This window comes from Phasianus colchicus, chromosome 4, assembly GCF_987193195.1.
Source record: "Phasianus colchicus chromosome 4, bPhaCol1.hap1.1, whole genome shotgun sequence".
Taxonomy (NCBI): domain Eukaryota; kingdom Metazoa; phylum Chordata; class Aves; order Galliformes; family Phasianidae; genus Phasianus; species Phasianus colchicus.
Genome location: NC_143439.1, coordinates 3,514,569 through 3,533,917, shown reverse-complemented (window position 1 = coordinate 3,533,917; position 19,349 = coordinate 3,514,569). Strand labels below are relative to the sequence as shown.

At 36.0% G+C, this 19,349-nt stretch overlaps 1 protein-coding gene across 10 annotated transcripts in view; it reads right to left on the bottom strand.

Annotated features, from left to right (window-relative positions):
- Positions 1-7,049: 7,049 nt before the first annotated feature.
- Positions 7,050-19,349, bottom strand: part of TMEM144 (transmembrane protein 144) — an 18,773-nt gene continuing 6,473 nt past the window's right edge. For 8 of the 10 annotated variants that reach the window (XM_090138440.1, XM_090138447.1, XM_090138446.1 and 5 more), the window contains 11 exons: positions 17,741-17,941; positions 16,545-16,667; positions 15,990-16,089; positions 15,400-15,480; positions 13,691-13,772; positions 12,899-12,972; positions 11,999-12,117; positions 10,539-10,658; positions 9,976-10,073; positions 8,007-8,060; positions 7,050-7,282 (listed from right to left, as the gene is read on the bottom strand). In XM_090138440.1, the coding sequence (XP_089994566.1) occupies positions 7,199-7,282; positions 8,007-8,060; positions 9,976-10,073; positions 10,539-10,658; positions 11,999-12,117; positions 12,899-12,972; positions 13,691-13,772; positions 15,400-15,480; positions 15,990-16,089; positions 16,545-16,667; positions 17,741-17,941 (1,136 nt within the window). In that variant the 3' untranslated portion in view covers positions 7,050-7,198. The other 2 variants (XM_090138441.1, XM_090138442.1) reach the window with 2 other exon arrangements.

Here is a 19,349-nt window from a genome sequence, read left to right as displayed (position 1 = left end):
TTTGCTCCAATCTGATTAACAAATGCTGTTAAGATCCAGCTCAGGGACAGTGATCCTACAAGCTGCTCTGGTTTCTTCACAACACTAGGGTTCTGTCAGCAGTGGGGTCAGAGGCATGGCTTCAGGAACAGGCCAGCCCTGACAGCAGTGATTTACCAAAAATCTTAAGGCATTTCTGCTACTAGGAGAGGCATTTTTATCATTACCTGACCAAAGCACGCTGCTGCTATTTAAAATCAACCAGCTTCTGCCTATCAAGTCGTTTTGAGAGCATCTTTAAGGCCTTTTCTCAGGGAATTATATTCTTACCTCCCACATTCCTGTCCACCATCCAGGAACTGCTTAGGCACGTGTAGTTTGTCCACCTGAGCCTACTGTCAGGACTGTCCTATCTCAGCTGGGTGGGCACGCTGTTGTGGCTGCAGCTTGATGCACCTCTCAAGCTGCTCATCCAGACCAAGCCACCTCCTGTGAAACTCCTCCATCTAAAGGATATGCTTCTAAATCTTATTTTTAAATGGTAGAAAAGATTCTGGAAAATGCAGTAATCCCTCTGTACTGCCATCAGTATGGTATGTACACACATATGGTGGATTCCCCATCCTTGGAGATGCTCAACATCAGGTTGGATGGGGCCCTGAGCATCTGATGCAGCTGTAGGTGTCCTTGTCCATTGCAAGGGAGTTGGACCAAATGGCCCTCAAGGATCCCTCTGAACTCAAACGATTCTGTGATATTTGCTGTCTCTAGGAATTGTTCGTGGGTTGAGACATATTTAAAAATATGCCAGACAGCTTCCCCAGGATACAGAATTCATGCAGAAGACGCAGATCCCGAGTTGAAAGAATGGCAGGGTAGCAAATGAATGGTTAATCACGTGTAGCCTTTTGTATGTTTAAAAAAGCAGCATTTTGGAACACAGCAGCAGAAGTAGAATTATTTTCTTCCTCAGTCACTGCTTTGTTTCTGATGTAACAGGAACAAGATGAAATGCTGCCTAATGAATAGACCAGTGGTATATGGATTAGTTGTGCAATCTTTGTTAAGGAATATACTTAATTTAACTGGAATGATTCTTTTCTGGGTAAGCAAGTAAAACATTTAATTCCATTATGAAACTGACAAATATTATTAGAATTTGAATTAATGTTTTCAGTTGCATTTAAGAATATTTTTTCTAAAAAAATTAAATTTGTTTCTGATTGTCATTCAAGTAGTCATAAAAGGACTAAAACACTGTTTTGCTTTTCTTCTGTGTCCCTCCCTTAATAGGTTTAAACATTATTGGCCAGCCTGAGTGCCTACAGATAACTAAAGGAAGTCCACAAAATAATGGGAATTTGTGCCAGGTCCTGTTTTTGAGAACAGACACGAGGAGAAATAATGGAATTATTATCTGAGTAACTAGGAAAATAATGTGCTGATGACACACTGTAGCCAAGGGGGGGAACACTGCACTGCTCTCAGACAGCAGCAGCGGAGGTCACGCTTCCTTTGGCATCCGATGCAGGGCTGTGTGGGGCTGTAAGGGGCAGATTCTGAGTTACTATTCCATCCCATTAACCTCCAGCACGATGCAGTCCCTACAAGACAAGACTAATTGATGCAATATGCCTGATTCTGATCAATTTGCTGAAAGTTTTCTCAACCCGGATAATGAGAAACTCTCACTCCAGCTTCATTGCTTTATAATTTTATTACTGCTTCCTCTTGGCTCAATTTGTCATCCGTACTTATTGAATTCCTGCTTCCATACCTTAATTAAAAGTTTGTTTCTTTTGCTTTTCTTAGTAATCTTTTTCATGCTTTCTGAAGTTTGTCCAGTAACTGAGGCTCCTCCTTTTGCTTGCCATCACAAGAGAACACAAGCTTACATTTGGACGACTGTCTCAAAGTAGGGAAAAAAGCCACAACACTAATCTAAAGAGCTCTCCACCTGCCTCAACAAATGTCCACAGACAGCTTTTCCCCCTGTGAAGCATCTTGACTCTTCAGTAAAAAACAGGAGAGAGGCCACAGCAGATGCTATAGGAACAAGTAGGGTAATCATTCATAGGCACAGTTTGAATTGCACACACCTTCTTGAAATATTCATTATAACATCAACCAGAGGCTCTTTCTGAATTCCCAGTAAAAGTGCTGATGTACTTGATCCAGACACAAAATTTACATTGTCATCTTAGTAAAATGAGTATCAAATGTTCTATACACAAAGCACAATAGATGAAGCCTACAAATGATCTGTCTCAGATTGCTTATTTATAATACTCACCTACACAACAGCTACTGAGAAGTTTCAAATTGGAAACTAGGCTTTCTTTGAAAAATCACTTTCTTTTGTCTTATAAATCTTCACTCAGATAACTTTGCTGTGTGGTCAGTTGTTCTTGCATTACAACACAGTGACTAGTCATTCCTTATTCACAATAATTTACTGGCACATTTTGTCCATTTTGGTTCTCTAATTCGGGATGAGGAGTTCTAATTAAATAACAAATTTAATTAGGGTACAAGGTTACAAGGTTACAGTATTTATGACTTCTAAAAATGCCACTGTACATTTATTTTTGAGAGTAGGAGGGCTGAAGTTGTGCAGTGGAATACTGCTGTTGCAAGATCTCCTTCTATGGAGTTGGACCAGCTGACCTTAAAGGCCTCTTACAACTCTAAGGATTCCACAATTTACTGTTTAGTAATTTCAAACATGCTGACCACAAAGTTGGCATTTTCAGGCAGCTGCTTGCAATGACTTATGCTCTTTCTTAGTTGTTATGTATCTAAATTAGAGTGTATCCTATATGCCTATATATATGCATACGGATATTTGCACAGTTAGGGTTACTGTACTTTGTAGACATACCAATATCTTGGACTGATGACATCCTTTGCAGTTGTTTGATGGCAGCCCTAAAATCTGATATTCTGAATATTTTTCCATTAGCAAATTGTCACTAAACAAAAAAGCTACGGCTTCTGAAATGTTTTCATCCTTTACATTTTTCAGAAGTGATTTCACAGTGCAACACCTCATTATCCATCTGACGGAGTCCAATCTTGCTATTTTCCTTCATGAAAGTAATATAAAAGTTCTCCAAGTCCTGGACAGGGCAGATCTCATGGAAAACCAGAAGCAGATATTTTCTTGTCATTTCAGCTCCAATTATCCTGCAGACTTTTTAAAAAGACTTAAAAATGATGGAGAGCATTAAACTTTACACAATAGTCACTTAAACAGCCCCAACCACGAACACAAATTCTCTACACCAGACAGTGCTTAATATGCAATATTTAATATTAAGATATGATAAAAATCATATGCAAAGCCATTTTTTAAAGCATCTAAGAGTTTACTTTTGTCACGGGGTTATCTAGCTCTATCTGTGTCCATGACAGACATCTAAAACTGACATAAACCACATTATGAGAAACACAAGTGAAAACCCAATTAAATGGTGGAAGTCTATTAAGATCAAGTCTTTCTTGATGCTAAAACTTACTTCACTGAAGTAGGTACAGCCAATATGGAAAAAATGGCAGTTGCCAAAGTAATTTAATATAAAAGGTATGATATACTAAAGAATAGAATGGATTGATACCACAAAAAAAAAGAGTATGATTGTACATGAGCAAATAGACACACGTACATACCCTTGCTTCACCAAATCGATTGTCCCTTACCACGTTACAAGAATACAACAGGCACTAAAGTACAGTAAGCATAATCAGTGGAAAAGGAAAAACAGAAGGCAATCACTTCAATGTCTACAAAGCTGGAAAAGCACAATACGTGTTCAGGGTGAATAGCCTCACAAAAGGCAAGAAAATGTTGCGTATGTTGCTAGAAATGCAAGTTGCAAGTGCTTAACTTAGAATTTTTCAATTTTTTTGCTCATATTATAAACATAATATAAAATGCTGCCAACCTCCAAAAATATTCAAACGTTTTTTTGTCCCATGTAGGTTTGGTTATCTATAAATAGTAGCTTTTTTTATGGATTTAAGAACTAAATTTCAACTACTTCACTTAAAAATGCTAGACACAAACATCTGAAACAGAAGTTAAAGATGAGGGCACACATAGCCTTTGCAAATATATCTCTAGGGACTCACCACAAGCCAACAGCCTGAACTGTTCCTTTGAGCTTGATGGCACAATATGCTTCGAGGATACAAACTCTGATAGGGTTTTACACAACAAATTCCAGCCTGGCAATTGCACACAAAAGCAACTGGAAACCACAGTCAAAGCATCCTGGAGCCTGTGGCCTTTGCATTCCTGAGGCTCTTCCTTGTCCAGGATCAAAGCTCAGATGTGCAGGACTGCTGGGAGCAGCTTTTGCTCTGCAATTCCTGAACAAATGTACCCCTCCCCTCCCTAAATAAGGAAAAAATTAGTCATCTGTTAGAGGCCACCGTTTTTCCTTGGTCCACAAATGCAAAATGTCAGGTTGCTCTCGCAAACAGGCCCTTTGGTACAATAAGCAGCACAAATCAAGAGAAAAAATCTTTTAGATTTTTAAGACACATTTTATGGTAAGCATCAAGAACACGAAAAACATCTCCTCAGCTAAAATACTGCACTTCACAGTCACTTGCTATGAAGATTACATATTTAGCTAAAGTAGAATCCATCTGTCATTGCATAATTCTGGAATACTACATTAAATTTCAACCTTCTACTTGAAAGCAAGGGGTCAGCATAAAAAATGACGTTAATTGCTAGAATGCATCATCTTGACTATCATTTTATTTTCATTCCAAATGCAAAAACACTCAGGGATCAGGTCAGACTGTTGAACTGGTATTTAGTCAACCTTGAATTGTGATTGAAAAAGAAAATTCTAATGTAGATAAAATACATAAACATATATAGAGATAATAAACGGGCTGCATTTCACTAGCTGCTTTAAAGGACATAGGAGTGAATATACTTATTTTTCCAGATAATAATAATTTTTACTAAGAATATGAAGGAATAAAAAGAATTATGGAAGAAGAGCAGTGAGCCTAGGCAAGCAAATTGATAATGAATACAGGGGAAGGAATAATGAGGTGTGAGAACTCTAAACAGGTGATGCTGAGTACCTTTGTTGCAAACACCACACCCACACAAAAATCTAATTTGGAAATTCCCTGTCAACCTGTATTTGAAAGATCAGTTTGCTTTTAAGGATTACCAGAGAAAAATTCTTATAACAAGCTCAAATATGTTCTTACAAATTATTAAACAGACCCAGACATGTATACAACATTATAACTTTCTTCAAGAAGTGTCATTTTCCCATCTTGGTCCTACTTGATTTTTCTTTCAATTACACATACAAAAAATGAAGCAACAACAATAAAAAGAAATATTCCATGTCAGTTGTTTGACTGATATAAAAACACAGAGCTTTGCTGATATAAGCAGAGCCATGATTATTTAGATCAGCTGCAGAATTTTCCCTCATTAGACATTTACTGTCAGACTGTTGTGTATAAACAGCACTATAAACAGAACTCTGTGGGTTCAGCATTTTAACATGAAAGCTGTATTTCAAACTCAAAACTTCAGGAGCATCTCAGAAATCAGTGGAATACTTATCTTCATAATATTCCACGTGACCACATTGAAAACATAGTTTAGAATATATACATGTTTAAACCAAACTTCCTGACACATTACACAATGGATTTTTAATAGATAACAGCTGCGAAGAGATGGTGGTTTGTTCATTTTTTTTATTTTCCTATTTGCAAGGCAAAAAGACATATCCAATAGGGAATGTGCTAAAAAACATTTAACAAAGCCAATATTTGAGTTTTCCCAGATAAGAATTGTAATTAATGCCCTAACAATAAGCAATTAAGTTGTCACATCTCATAGCTTTACAATACAGACTGGAAGGCTGTACAAAATTGCATGTATCTATATGCAATTGTTGTGGGTTTGTTCCAGAAAGCCAACTAATGCTTTGCAGAAATGAGGAAGTGTAAAGGTGCTGCTGCCCTTGTAGATTAAAATGTTTCCTACAATCCAATCTGGTAGAAAAATGCTGGGCCCATACCACACATGAACTTACAAGCATCCCTCAAGAGAGAGCAAAAAGCTGAACCCAAGACACCTCCACTCAGGATACTCATAGCACCAAACAAGGATACTGCAGAAACAGACAGGGCCTACAGCACTACTTCATGTAGTGAAGATGGGAAACAGCTGGTCAAGGTTAGAGGTAAACTAGGTCCCCCAGTTCAAGCAATGCTGCTTGTTTATTCCTAGCACAGCTGGAGATAGATTACACAGCAGTGGGAACTAGATAATTTTTAAGGTTCCTTCCAACCCAATCCATTCTGTGATCTTTCCAGACTAAAACTTTAATGAAATTACAATGTAATCTCAATATGCTACACATTTTAAGCTGTGGTATTAAAGCACATCATATTATCACATCTGTCCATGAGAAGAGCTTATACAGTAGATGAAAAACATAATCACACTGCTGCTCCTGTTGTTTTTTTCTAAGACTGCAGTCTGAGTGTTGCACTTTTCTAGACAGATTTAGTCCACTCTACAAGAGCTCAGTAAAAACCCCAACAATTCATACCATGGTCATGATTTCTACATAATGTTATGGCATTTAAACAAAGAGAGTAGCAGTAAGCACTAGTTTATTTTTCAGCACCTTTTTTTTTTTTTCCTGCATTTCCTTCAAAATTGTGCAGTGATTGGAAGATTTCTATATGAATTGTTATCTTTAAAGAATAATGCCTCTAAATAAAAAACAAGTTTTGTATCTTTGAATCAGTTCCCAAACATAAATATTCCAAGACATAATACAGTCAAATCAGTAAGACAGCATTGGAATAAGATGAATTAGTAAACACACACAGAATATTAACTCCCTTTCTCCACCATCACAACAGTGAACCAGAATTTATGATGATGCAAGTTTCATACCTAAACCAACAAAATCAGTAACTGTAAAATCATCTGGCTTTATTTAATAAGATCCTTTGATATCCTTGAAGTGTAGAAATAAACATTTCCAGATTTTCTTTCATGCTGAAGGTTTTCTTTCTTTCTTTTTTTTTAACTTCCCTGAAAAATGTTATGATAAATGTTGGACGTGCATTTTGCATTTTGCAAATAATCGTTGATACATACAGCTGTGCTTTTAATTATACAAGACAGTAGCACCATCTACTGGTAAGATGATCTTCAAACTTTAGAAAAAGCTGTGGAGAGTGACCCAGCCAAAATGATGCAAAATGCTACTAAGAGTAATACGTAGTTTTTCAGGCCCTGGATAGATGAAAGGAGAGAAAAAGAAAAATATATCATAATTTACATCTCTTCACAAAAAAAAAAAAAAAAAAAAGGGAAACTTAAACAATAGGGTTTCATTTAATGTTATGATAAAACAAATCTATCCATTACATGAAAAGGTAATCTCATCTGTAATGGCAAATTACACATCTATGAATCTTGTACTGAATAGCTAAGGAAATCTTAGGGCTACACTGCTATGCTTCAAATTCCATTAGAAAAATAATTTCAGCCGTGTTATGTTAACATCTAGTAAATTAGACTGTTCTGTGCATATCAGCTTAAGAATCTCTATATTGTCCATCAGCATGGTGCTCTGCCTCACTGTTTGGAAAATTTGATCCTGGTTTACTAGTCTGTGTGATTATTGAGACAATTGCTGAATTCCCTGCCCCTGCTGAAAGAACTAGCTCAAATAAAGGTTATGCTTGGCATCCCATTTCTTGACAATGCTACAGCCTTTATTTACTCCCCCTGCTGCTCATAGTTCTGGAATTCCAATCTTCATTCCTGTAAGACTTGTTCAAAGTTCTTAATTTTTCTTGGAAAACCTATTACTGCATGTCATGACTTTCTGCTTCGTAATGCAATACTTGTAAGGTGGAGAAATCAAACAGAGACAGCTCTTTATCAAGTAATGCTGCTCTACAAGCTAGAGACAACCACAAGAGAGACTAGGTGAAAGATCTACTAAGATTACCTTGATTTCTTTAAATACAAGGACTCCCCACATTGCAGCAATAAGGCCAGGACCCTAAAGAATAAGATTCATTTGTACATTACAGCATTTCTTAAAATGTGCCACATTCTCATTACTGTTTTAAGGGTGCTTGCATTTCAATTGGATAGCAAGTTTATGTCTTTCCATCCTGTGTAATTACAGCATTCACGGAAAAAGCATTACCATCACCAAAGTGATTGTATCTTACCCTAGGAGGTAAGATACAATAAATAATCAAGAAGGGCTAAAGAAGTAAAAGACTGTTATTACAGAGGGCATAATTCTTTCTAAATTACACTGTGAAGTCTGCACTAGCTGTTACACATTCTTTTAGAGTCTCCAAATAATATGTACAAATACAGACTTTCATCTTTCACCACATTTCAGAGGATTATTCAGGTTTTTTTTGGCAGCCATCAAGGATATTCTTAACATTTCCTCTACTATGACTAACCTGTTCAACAAAGTTTGATTTTATCACTCAGTATGATATCAAGACACTGGAACATTAAGGTTATTTCCTGTATTTCAGGGATCTGGACAAAGCACAAAGCCAGACAGTTAAGACAGGTCAGGAAAACTAGTGTTTTATCTGTGATGTCGCCTTACAGGTTTCCTAGCTAACAGCAAGCAGTGGTACACGATGATAATTTCCAGACATTCCTGGTAATACAGTTTATCTCCTCTGTGTGCAATGACCTGAATTCTCATGTCTGATATGAAAATGTCTGAAACTTTTGGCAAATGTTTCCCATTACAGCTGCTCTCTGAAACACTTGACAGATGTTTAGACAGTCATTTTCCTCTCTCTATCTTAAGTAAAGTCAATAGGACAAAAATTTATACCAGGAGAAAACAGTACCTTATGCTGAGTGTGTTTGCACATGCTATTTCTGAGTGAAACTGCAAAGTATTATTTACATAATAACTAAGGTGCTATTTCACTTTCTAGATAACTTACATTGCCAGAGGAATGCATTTTTTAAATGAAACAAATTGTTAAAGGGACGTGATGAGTAACTGAAATTCCCTCTAGGATGAAGTAAAGCAGCAATTCCAAAACTGCAGTGAAAGACAGGGAGCTTCTCATCAGTGCTGTCTTTAAAATTTTTCATTTAGTGATTTTATATCCTTGCCATTTATGTATGCTGATAACCACAGTTACTAAAGCTGCTTTCCACTAATCCTTCAGTTTGTAATTAGAATGATGCAAGGTTTTTTTCATTGCATACTGCAGAGTTCATTTTGATTAACTGCATCTTGAAGCAAACTTTAATCCCTATTGTTTCATTAGTTTTTTTTTTTTTTCCAAAATAGAGCTGTTCTGCAGAACTTTGATTTTGATACTTATAAACTTCAATTTGCCAGAAGTTATCCAGCTTTGCAGTACCACTCAGAGTAACAGCAAATTTATACACAGTGATGGAATTTATGCAACTTCTGGATGTTAGCTGTTTGAAAGGTACAGTATCATAAGCAGGAATCAAACAGCTATTTTCCCTGCCTAGGTATAAAGAAATTATTTTCAACAATTCAAAAGCTGTTAGATGTGTTCAAGAACTGTGGTAAAAAATACTTAATTAAGAATAATAACTGATACTTAAAAGTAACAACTGAAAAAAATCCAGAGCAATACATACTTTGGTGAGATGAAAATACGTAACTTCTCTCACTATTTAATATTGATACAGTTGTGTTTCCAGAGCATTGGCTTTAACACAGTTTGAAGTCTCTTACTTTCAACTCCTCCATTTTTCACTGGCCAAAATGGTGCTTGTCACAGTCATGAAAGTTTCCAATAAAACAAAAGCAAAAGAGGCAATGCATACTCTTGAGGGAAAAAAAAAAAAAGCCCTAGGTGTGCCAAAATTTCATCTTAATTCCACAAACAGCAGAAAAAGAACTTTCACTTCAATTCTAGTCAGAGATTTTGTTGTTATATACTTACTGCAGTAATTATTGGAAAGCTGACTACAGCACTGAGATAGTGATTGGCGATGAACCAGCAGCAATTGGCTATTGCCCAAAGCAAACCAGAAACAAACCCTAGAAAAATAAATTCTGATCAAAAACATGTACAGAAAAGTATAGACAGCCATTTGTGAAACATCTGTATTTACAGCATAATAGCAAAACTGAATATTTTAGTACAGTAACTACTCTAACAAGCTAGCTCTGATAATCTAGACCAGGCTCAAGGGATAAAATCAGCTATCTCAAATGAAGCAGCAAATTATCACTGAAGTTCACACTTTCCTGGGCAATGTGTTGTCCTCTAAGGCAGAGTTAGGTTTTGAAAATGCACCACTTGCAATGTCACTTTTCAGAGCAGAGCAAAATTAAGGTTTTTTCCTAACCTTAATTAACCTAATAGCAGTATCTTTCAAAACAAAGTCAAATGAAGAGACTTCAAAGGCTAACCACAGCTCCAATACACAGACTGAAGTAGTCACTGCAAAGAAGTACAAAGAATTAACAGTCATTAGCTACTAATTTAACAGTACAACATACCTGGTAGTATGGCTTGGGGATAAACATTAGGTTTATTTTTCCTGACTGCACAGTAGATCAAAAAGTAGACAGTACTTGTAAGAAATATTCCACTGAAGTGTGCAAAAACATAATCTAAATCTGAAAGAGAAATTGAAAAATTGTTATTACCCTAAAATATCAGCTATTAATTTTAACTACATTTATTTCACTGATTCTATTCCACAGACAAAAATACATAAAATGCTACTGCTAACAATTCAAGTTCAATTGTGGTTATGATTAACATAACAGTCTGACTGTGGAAGATTTGGTTAATCATACATATCCTATTAAACATGAATTAAATGTTGCACTGATTCTAGCATTTATCACAAGCCTTTATGCATTCATGTGAGTTATTTTTTGTAACTCTATTAGTCAAGCTACTGAATTAATTTATAAAAAACTTGAGAAAACCCTTAAACGAGGCCACAAAAGTGATGGGGAGCTGTTTTACATAATCACATCCTCTCTTAACCATCTACATTTGCACTCCTGTAGATAATCATTTCTTTTCTTTATGTTATACATTTAAAACTGCACATGTGACTGCACAGATAACTGCACATAATAACTGCACATACTATGGAAGATAAACACGGTCTTTTTTGTCTTTTTTTTTCTTTTTTCTTTCTTATCTTAAAGAATGCATCACAATTTTGATCTCTATAATCACTAACAAAAATCCTTTACAGATTGGGTAGGTGCTAAATAAAACTTTCCGAATGTGGTAAAGCTGAAGCATGTAGCAAGGTAATCTCCATCTCCTTCCATCTGTGAGTCCTCATCAGAAAAGGCAACTACAGTAATAATACATGATGTCTAGTTTGGGAATACATGAATTGCTGCATTCAAATGAAACTGTACATGATGTAATAAGCAGTGTTAATGGCAGCATTGCTCTGCCCAAGTGGTATGCTGCCCTTAAACTGTGGCTGGTACTACTTGCTAACTTATACTAAATCTTCAGGAAAATGCTTCTTGAGAAACATTTAAGTTGACTGTTAATCTTCAACAAAAGGCTTCCATTTAAAAAACAATACCATGTTAATTACTTAAACTTTTGTATATCTCTTCAGCTCATTAATTATGTTCTATCTTCTTTTCCACTACTAGTGTACTAATTTGGCAGCAGAGTCAGCTCTTGCCCCTCACGTTCCTGGCATATGAACCTGGTACTTTGAAAGTGTTAGTAAGTGAGATAAGCATGGTTATCTTCTGGGTAGTTTCTCATTGTTCTTTTAATGGTGTAAGTCACCTCTGGGAAAAAGGGAGCTCTAGTATTTAGAAAGCAACAAACTTGATAACACATAACATAGTGCAGAACTTGTATTTTCTCACTGTACTTCCTGCAGTACAGTTTCATCCTGTGCCTTTAAGAAAGCAGAAGACTGCTGTGTAATAATGATATAAAGCAGAAGGGTCTTATTAGCCTTTACCAAATTGACTCGCTCTTGCATATATAGTTTCATTTCTTCTTCCATGGTCCTTGATGTAAAGTACTGGTACAAAACTGGAACCGTAGAGTATTCCAGCTATGACAGCTAGGCTACATCCTCTTTAAAAAGAGCAAAAATCAGAAAAAAAAACAGCCTGGTGTTAATTAGGGAAGTAAGTAATACACTTAAAACATCTAAGAAAATTGCTAGCAATGCCATAAAAATGATATGTTAGCACATTTTTAATTTTTTTAAAGCAGAAATTGTTCAAAACAGTAATTTAGTTTTCCTGCACTTCATAGCCAAGTAATACAGATAGTTCTTGTGCCAAGAACCTGCAATCAGTATTAACCACATTCACCACGCAATATTTTTTTAAAAGTGAAGCTAGGAGAAAACAAAAGATACAGTTAAAATGCTCCAACTCTCAGCTTCACTTTGCAGTCAATGTTTTCCATACAAAGACTTCCAGGATCACTGCATCCCCTTCTCCACTTCCATACGATTGGGGCCTTGGCTGTCAGCAGTGCCCTTGCTAGCCTTGCTAGCTACTAATTCCACCTTGGACCACTTCTGCTGTTTACTTACCATGTTGCCATGCTTTTTCCAGGTGTTTTCACCTGGAAACCACACCTGGAAGCATGAGTTCCTTCTATGCTGGGTGCTAATAAACATGATACAAACCAGCTCTGTAATCACTTAATTGCTATTGATGTTTACTCTGCAAATGTTCTTTGATAGGGTAAAATACACTGAACACAGAAGAAAATTATCCAACTAGCTTAGCTTTTCATCTACAGATATGTGTATTGTTTATTAGTGCATGACTATGCCTGGAAAACTTCAAAACAAATTCTGTTCTTATTGTGTGTTTAATTACTTTCTCTGTTAATGACTTACACAAATCTTTTTTTTACTGGAGAAAGATTGGTCACCCATGAGACATCAGAGGTGTCTTCAGAAGCATTAACAGACTGTAGAAAAATTAGAGTTTTTTACTCAGTCCTGCTTTTTTCCCTTTAAAAAGAAAACAGCATCTCAAACATCATATTAATACAGCAGTGTTGCTCTAAGAAAATGATAATGGAAGGAAAAATAGGAGGAATTTACACAGATACTTTGAATAAAGAAAAGAGAAATCATTTCAGAAAAAAAAAAAAAAAAGAAAGAACCTAACAGTAATAATTGGATCTATCTCAAAGTCTGTAAATGACTGGCTATGGATTTTGGCTTTCCTACGTTACAGAGCATTTTTAAAATTCACATACAGGTCTGCCTTTCAAAATTTGTCCTGTGCTGTGGATCAGGGACTGGTTCTGTAATGTGGCAAAAATCTGGGAGAACACTTAAACAGTCAGTTGCCTTCCCACTATGCATTCTCCTGCTATTATAGTTAAGTTTCTATTAAAATTGCTTCCTCTTCTCAGAGAGGGAAGAATTACACAGTGTCTATAACTCTGCAATAATTACTTGTAAATCATAAAGCTGAGAAAGAACATTTGGGAAAGCCTTTTCTGTTGCTCACGTTTGACTGAATATACAACTAAAACATAATCAATGCATATTTATACAGTTTTATGTAGTTTACCGTGAACTTTAACAAAATATGTTGGCATTAAAGCAGTTTTTGCTGTTGTTTTTAAATGGTTACATATTTTCACTGCTGTAAAGTAACAACTAAAGAGTACTTACATATTCTCTCAGTAATGGCGTGCTTTCTAATGAAGCTGAAGAAGTTTGGACTTCAGTTTTTATAAAAAAAAATATGACAGCACTCAGAAGAGAAAAACATACCAATGATTACCACAAGGATATAACATTTAGTGTCCAGAAACAAAAGGTATATTTGGAAGAATATTAGTTTATTGTCATTACTATCCTAGACTCAATTCAATACATTTTTAAAATGCAATTGCTTTGAACAGTTTTAACAACTCACTTCAGCAGAAGTAAACAGATTGATCTTATTTTAATCTTTAAAGTTCTCTCTTCTATATAATGGCATGGAAATGTCTCCTCTCTGTGGTGTGTAGTTATAGACACATGCTAATAATAGCTGTGGTAGATAACAGTCCCTTTTGTACAACACCACACATGGTCAAACATCTGCACAGAAATTCTATATGGAAAATCTTAAAACTGCACACAATTGGATTTGTGCCCAAGGGAAATTAGTCTTTCTGAGTCTTCTATCATGTGCAACTGGGAGAGCACTGCTCCTGCAGGGTCTCATGCACGTGCAGAAGGAGAAGGGGTATTGCTCAGTGGTGCTCCAATGCAATGACTGATTAAAAGGAAGAAGAAAGGGGAACACTTCTACTTTTACCCCCAGCTCTCAGAAATCAGGTAAGTATATGTAATTAGAACTGTAGGTATATGTAATCAGTCTGGTTCTGGATTGTTTTTTTAAATTATTTTTCAGCAAGATAATTCAATGTTCTACAAATTCTTTCTCATGGTCATAAACAGAATGCCTCCATTTGAGGAGTGATTTATCTCCTGCTGAAGCCATATGGATAGACACAAAAAGATGCCAGCTTCCTCCAGAGGGACTAGGTAAATATGCACAGGTCCCACCCAGGAGGCTAAAATGAAACACATGCTTCTGAGCTTTACAGAACAATATACATATGCTTTGTGCAGCTTGCCAGGAAAACAAGTCTAGTAAGGATCTTTTCCCGTGTTGATCACTTTTTTCTCATATCTCAGGAACAGGCAGGAAGCAGCTGGTGAGCTGAATGAATTTATCAGGCAGGAATAGTAGCACTGCTACATTCAGTGAAAACCTCTCAAAATCATGCACTGCTAATGGGTAAAAAGCCACAGGAATCAAGGATGGTCTCCACTTTCCCCATGTTCTTAACTCTCATCTTTTGTGCATTTTTGGGGGGGTATTTTGTGCATCTATTGCTCAGCATGCCTATGGCAAGCCTACTGCCCCTGCATTCAGGGCTACCCTTTTGTTCCTGGAAAGACCTCCCTAGCCAATCAGCTGGAAAGCAGAGACACTGCTGCCTAACAAAGACCATCTTTACTCTATGTTTAGCTCAAAACATGAACCCATACAAATAATAAACTAATAATAAAAATGAGAAGTCCTTCCAAAGGTCCCAAAGGAAGCCATTGTTTGGCAGTTACTGGAGCTAAGGTAGACAGAGCTGCTACAATGAGTGCACCACAGATCTGTCTTGACCATGTCTACCAGTATAAAAACACGTTTCTGTACTGAAATCTAGGTATTTTTGGAAACAAACAAAAAAAAAAGCAGGTATGGACAACTCAAAAATTTTGTGATAAATCACTTTGCAAAAAACAGTTCAATACATTTGCCTGCTGCTTACATTTTTCCTGTGGTTATAAAATACATTCTTATGTTACAAAAATTAATCATTACTTTTTACCTTAACAGTGAAAGTCCGGCTCCAATATAATTTAAGACTGGTCTTGCTACCTCTTCTGGGTCAATTCCAAACCATCCGAACCTGGAATATTTAACTACTTACTCTTAGCTGCACTGATTGCACACCAAATACTATAATCTAGTCTTGAAAATCTTTATACACAGGCATAATTCAGCTGAAGTTTACATTAGAAACATTGGATCGATGCTTCAATTGGCTTGCAAAAATTCACATTTATTCAAAAGAAATCTTTAACTTAATTGAAATTGATTTTTTTTTTTTTTAAGCTGGGTATTTAAAAAATCAAAGTTAATTTGAATTGTTTTATCAACCCGTGCTGCAGAAGACAGTGCTCTAGTTTTATGTAAAAAACCCACATTATTTATTTACTCAATTATGTTAATAAACATGACTGGGCATTTTCTTCCTACTAAGGCAAAGGAAACAAAAAAGATAAAATAATTAATCTGTCTACTTTCCATATTGAAAGAAAAGATCTTTTAAGTATCCTCTTTATTGGCAACAGTGCTTACACTCTACTGTTAACAAGGAAAGACAAACATTAATAATGTATGATTTAAAATGCTTACCTGGAACTTGCCCAGCCTGTCAGCAAATTGAAAGAAGCCCATATCAGAAGACCAAGAGCTAAGCCTATGGTTTTAATAATAGGGACTACTGTGATGTTGCCTGAAAAAGAAAAGAAAAAAAAAAAAAAATCAATGACCCACAACATCAAAATTGAAATCAGTTATAAACCAGATTGTGGTCTTGCATATTTTAGCTATCAATTTAATCTAAGAATGTTCAGAAGGAGATACAATTGAGGCAATTACAGGTTGGTAGCAACAGCATTTTTTTTTTTATAAAAAAATACACTGAATCACAGACTTTTCCGCAACATCATTTTAAAAGTTATTTTTGGTGCAAATTTGCTGCTTATAAAATAAAAAGCTGGAGGCATTAAGTAGGTCCACCCAGCATATGCAGTATTACTATTCACAATAACATTTTCTCCAAAAGTAAAGCTCTATTATTAGCAGGACTAGAAAAGCCAAATAATTACCTCACACACAGAAATGGTTTTGTTGCTGTTTTTGTGATGACTTAGGATTACTTTGTTTTTCAAGGATTAGAACACTGACCTGTAGCCCACAGGAAGCCTCCTACCATAGCCAAAGGCCAAAACTGGGGGCAATTCTGGATTAAATTGACCACCAAAGAAACTATCCATATGGAAGCACAGAGAATCCACTGGAAGAACATTCCTATGGAAAAAGCAAATGTGCACAAGAGAGAAATGGCAGAACATTGCAAGTGTGAGTCTCTTGCCTCTGAATGTACTCTTTTAGCTTAAACAGTACACGAAAAAAAATGAAACTTGGTCAATTCCTGTCGATCTATTCCCTGCTATGCACTCTATTAAAAAAATAAAATAAAATAAATTGGTGGACAATGTTTACACAGGCCCAATCCTCAAATGCATGAAAAGTTCTGATAGTATTCTGACAAAGAGGATATTAAGTTACTGGAAGCTTCTCCCACCACCCCAGTAGCAGCTAGCGCAGGTGACTGAGCAAGACAAAACTCCTTCAGAGCCCAGCTCATTAATACAGAACACTGAGGATGACAAAGTTTGGACAAATCACTCCAACCTTCATTGAACCTCTAAGGGGCAACTAAGCAGATCGTTTAACTTCATGCCAGCTAAGACTTTTACTTTAAACTATCCTTGTCTTTCTAGGACTGCATTTGGTACCAAAAAAAAAAAAAAAGTCTGTAATGCACATAACAACATTAAAAGAACACAGTTGTGGATATATATTTCTCTGGGGATTGGTTTATGCTTCACATAAACATGCAAATACAACATGAAACTAGTATCATAAAGTGACAACATCCTAAGGAAATTAAAAGCAAATAGAAGCGATGTTTCCTCTTACTGGCATTACTAATTATAAGTATAAAAATGTCCTTTTCTTATTGGTCTCATATTATCTCAGGTCCATAACCAAAGGGCAATGCTCTGAAAACCAACACCTTTTACAGTGTTATTTATAATAACACTGTATGTACTTGAGAATTCCCACCCCATGGTAAAAGTAAGGACATTTCACATTCTACTGGAAGATGCTCATGAAATCATCATTACTGTTAAAAAGAGATTTACTGTATCCTGAACTAATACATTACTACTTTATACTCTAACATCAGAAAGGAAGTTTAAACACACAGACTATACTGATACTTATAAATCTATCTATAGAAACATTCACATTTGCAGGTGAAATATTATTCCTACTAGCAAAATTAATAAAAGTAAAAATGTAGATAAGTTTACCATCACCAGTATCATATTTTTTAACTGGCACAAAATTTGTCCCAAATAGAAAAACAGCTACTGCGGAAGAAATAAATCCAATAGCAAGATCTGTGCTATTGCTGATGTTAAAGGTATTGTAGGCTCTCTCAAAGCTCATTTTTGCTCTGAAGGTGTCTCTTCTTGTAGAGCTTTCCTTTTTGCTGCAGGTCTTGAAAGATTCTGAAATCAGAGAGCAGAATTCAATATGTGAGTATTAAAAATACCACTCTAGTTCAGAAACCTGCAACTCAAAGGACTCTAAGTTTCTCACTCAGAAGCCTGAAAGAACTGGGAACTAAACCATGGAATCCCATGCCATACAATTGTAATCACATGCCAATTAAGAACAGATGCACACAATAATTGGCACATTTCATATCTTCATAGAAATCGTGTCTGAAAACACAATGCCATGAATGCAGATGATTTGAATCTGTGAGTTAGGGGAAACCTTGCTGCCTAGGGAGACACTGTATCATAATATTCTTGCTCCTGTAGGCAAACTAGTCACACAGGTGTGTAAAAAAGCACGGATTCGAAAATTAGATCAAACCATTACTGGAAGAAGCTACCAGTAAATTGCAATTTCTCTGCCTACAAGTCATGAATAGGCATAGAGATTCAACAGATTGCCATAGTGAGCTTCACATAGGATTGTAAGCAAACCACAAGAATTGCTCTAGTTGGTATAAAGCAGGAATAAAGGTTCATCTTTTCCTCTGAGTAGAAGGACAAGCTGCCTCAAAAGTTTCTTCTTTCATTTCTTAGAATTACAAGTGAAAGCCATAGATTTTTTTCATCTCATAACCTCTTCTTTTGTTCTTTTAGTTGGAGATTCACCTAGAGATTACACTCAACAGAAGTGTCCCATACACCTCTGATATGGATTTGATAGAAAAAGTGGCTCTGAAGTCAACTATATAAGAAAAGCAAACATATAAGAAACAAATATATAGGAAAAGCACTTGGAATTGTAACCTGCAACAAGATATTTAACTGGCAATACATAATTTAGTGTTTTTATCCTATACTCTAGACTTCCTCTTTCGATGAAAGATTTTCACTGTTAAAACCAACCAATTACTCTGTGAGTATAAAGGGACATATTTATAGAGGTACACAATCCTGTTGTTGATGTAACACTGCTTATTCTGATTATAATGACTTCCCAATGCAGTTTGAAATTCCCCAATGTAGTGGACCAAGTGCTGCCTGGAGGAAAGAAGCTAAAAAAGGATGGAGGAAATTTTGCCAAATCAGCTAAGGGGTGCTGCAACTGTACTCTGTTAAAAAGGAAGAGCTGAGCCACAGCATGTATTTTCATCTTGCTTAACCCTCCAGCCTCAGCTCCTCTGCAGTCCTTAGGACACTGAGAACCACATCTGCTGAGGCAGTGCTTTTATCTAAGCTTCAGCAGAGTCATCAGTGCTGGCTGAATTTAATCAGTTGTATTAGCAAGTGAAAAGTTCAGTCCCATAAGTACTGTTACCAATTAGTTTCCGTAATTTCTCTCCTTGAAAGATCATTTTTTCATTAAATACTTACGAAAAAAAACACAAGTGACATCTAGAAGACATACTACAAAGGT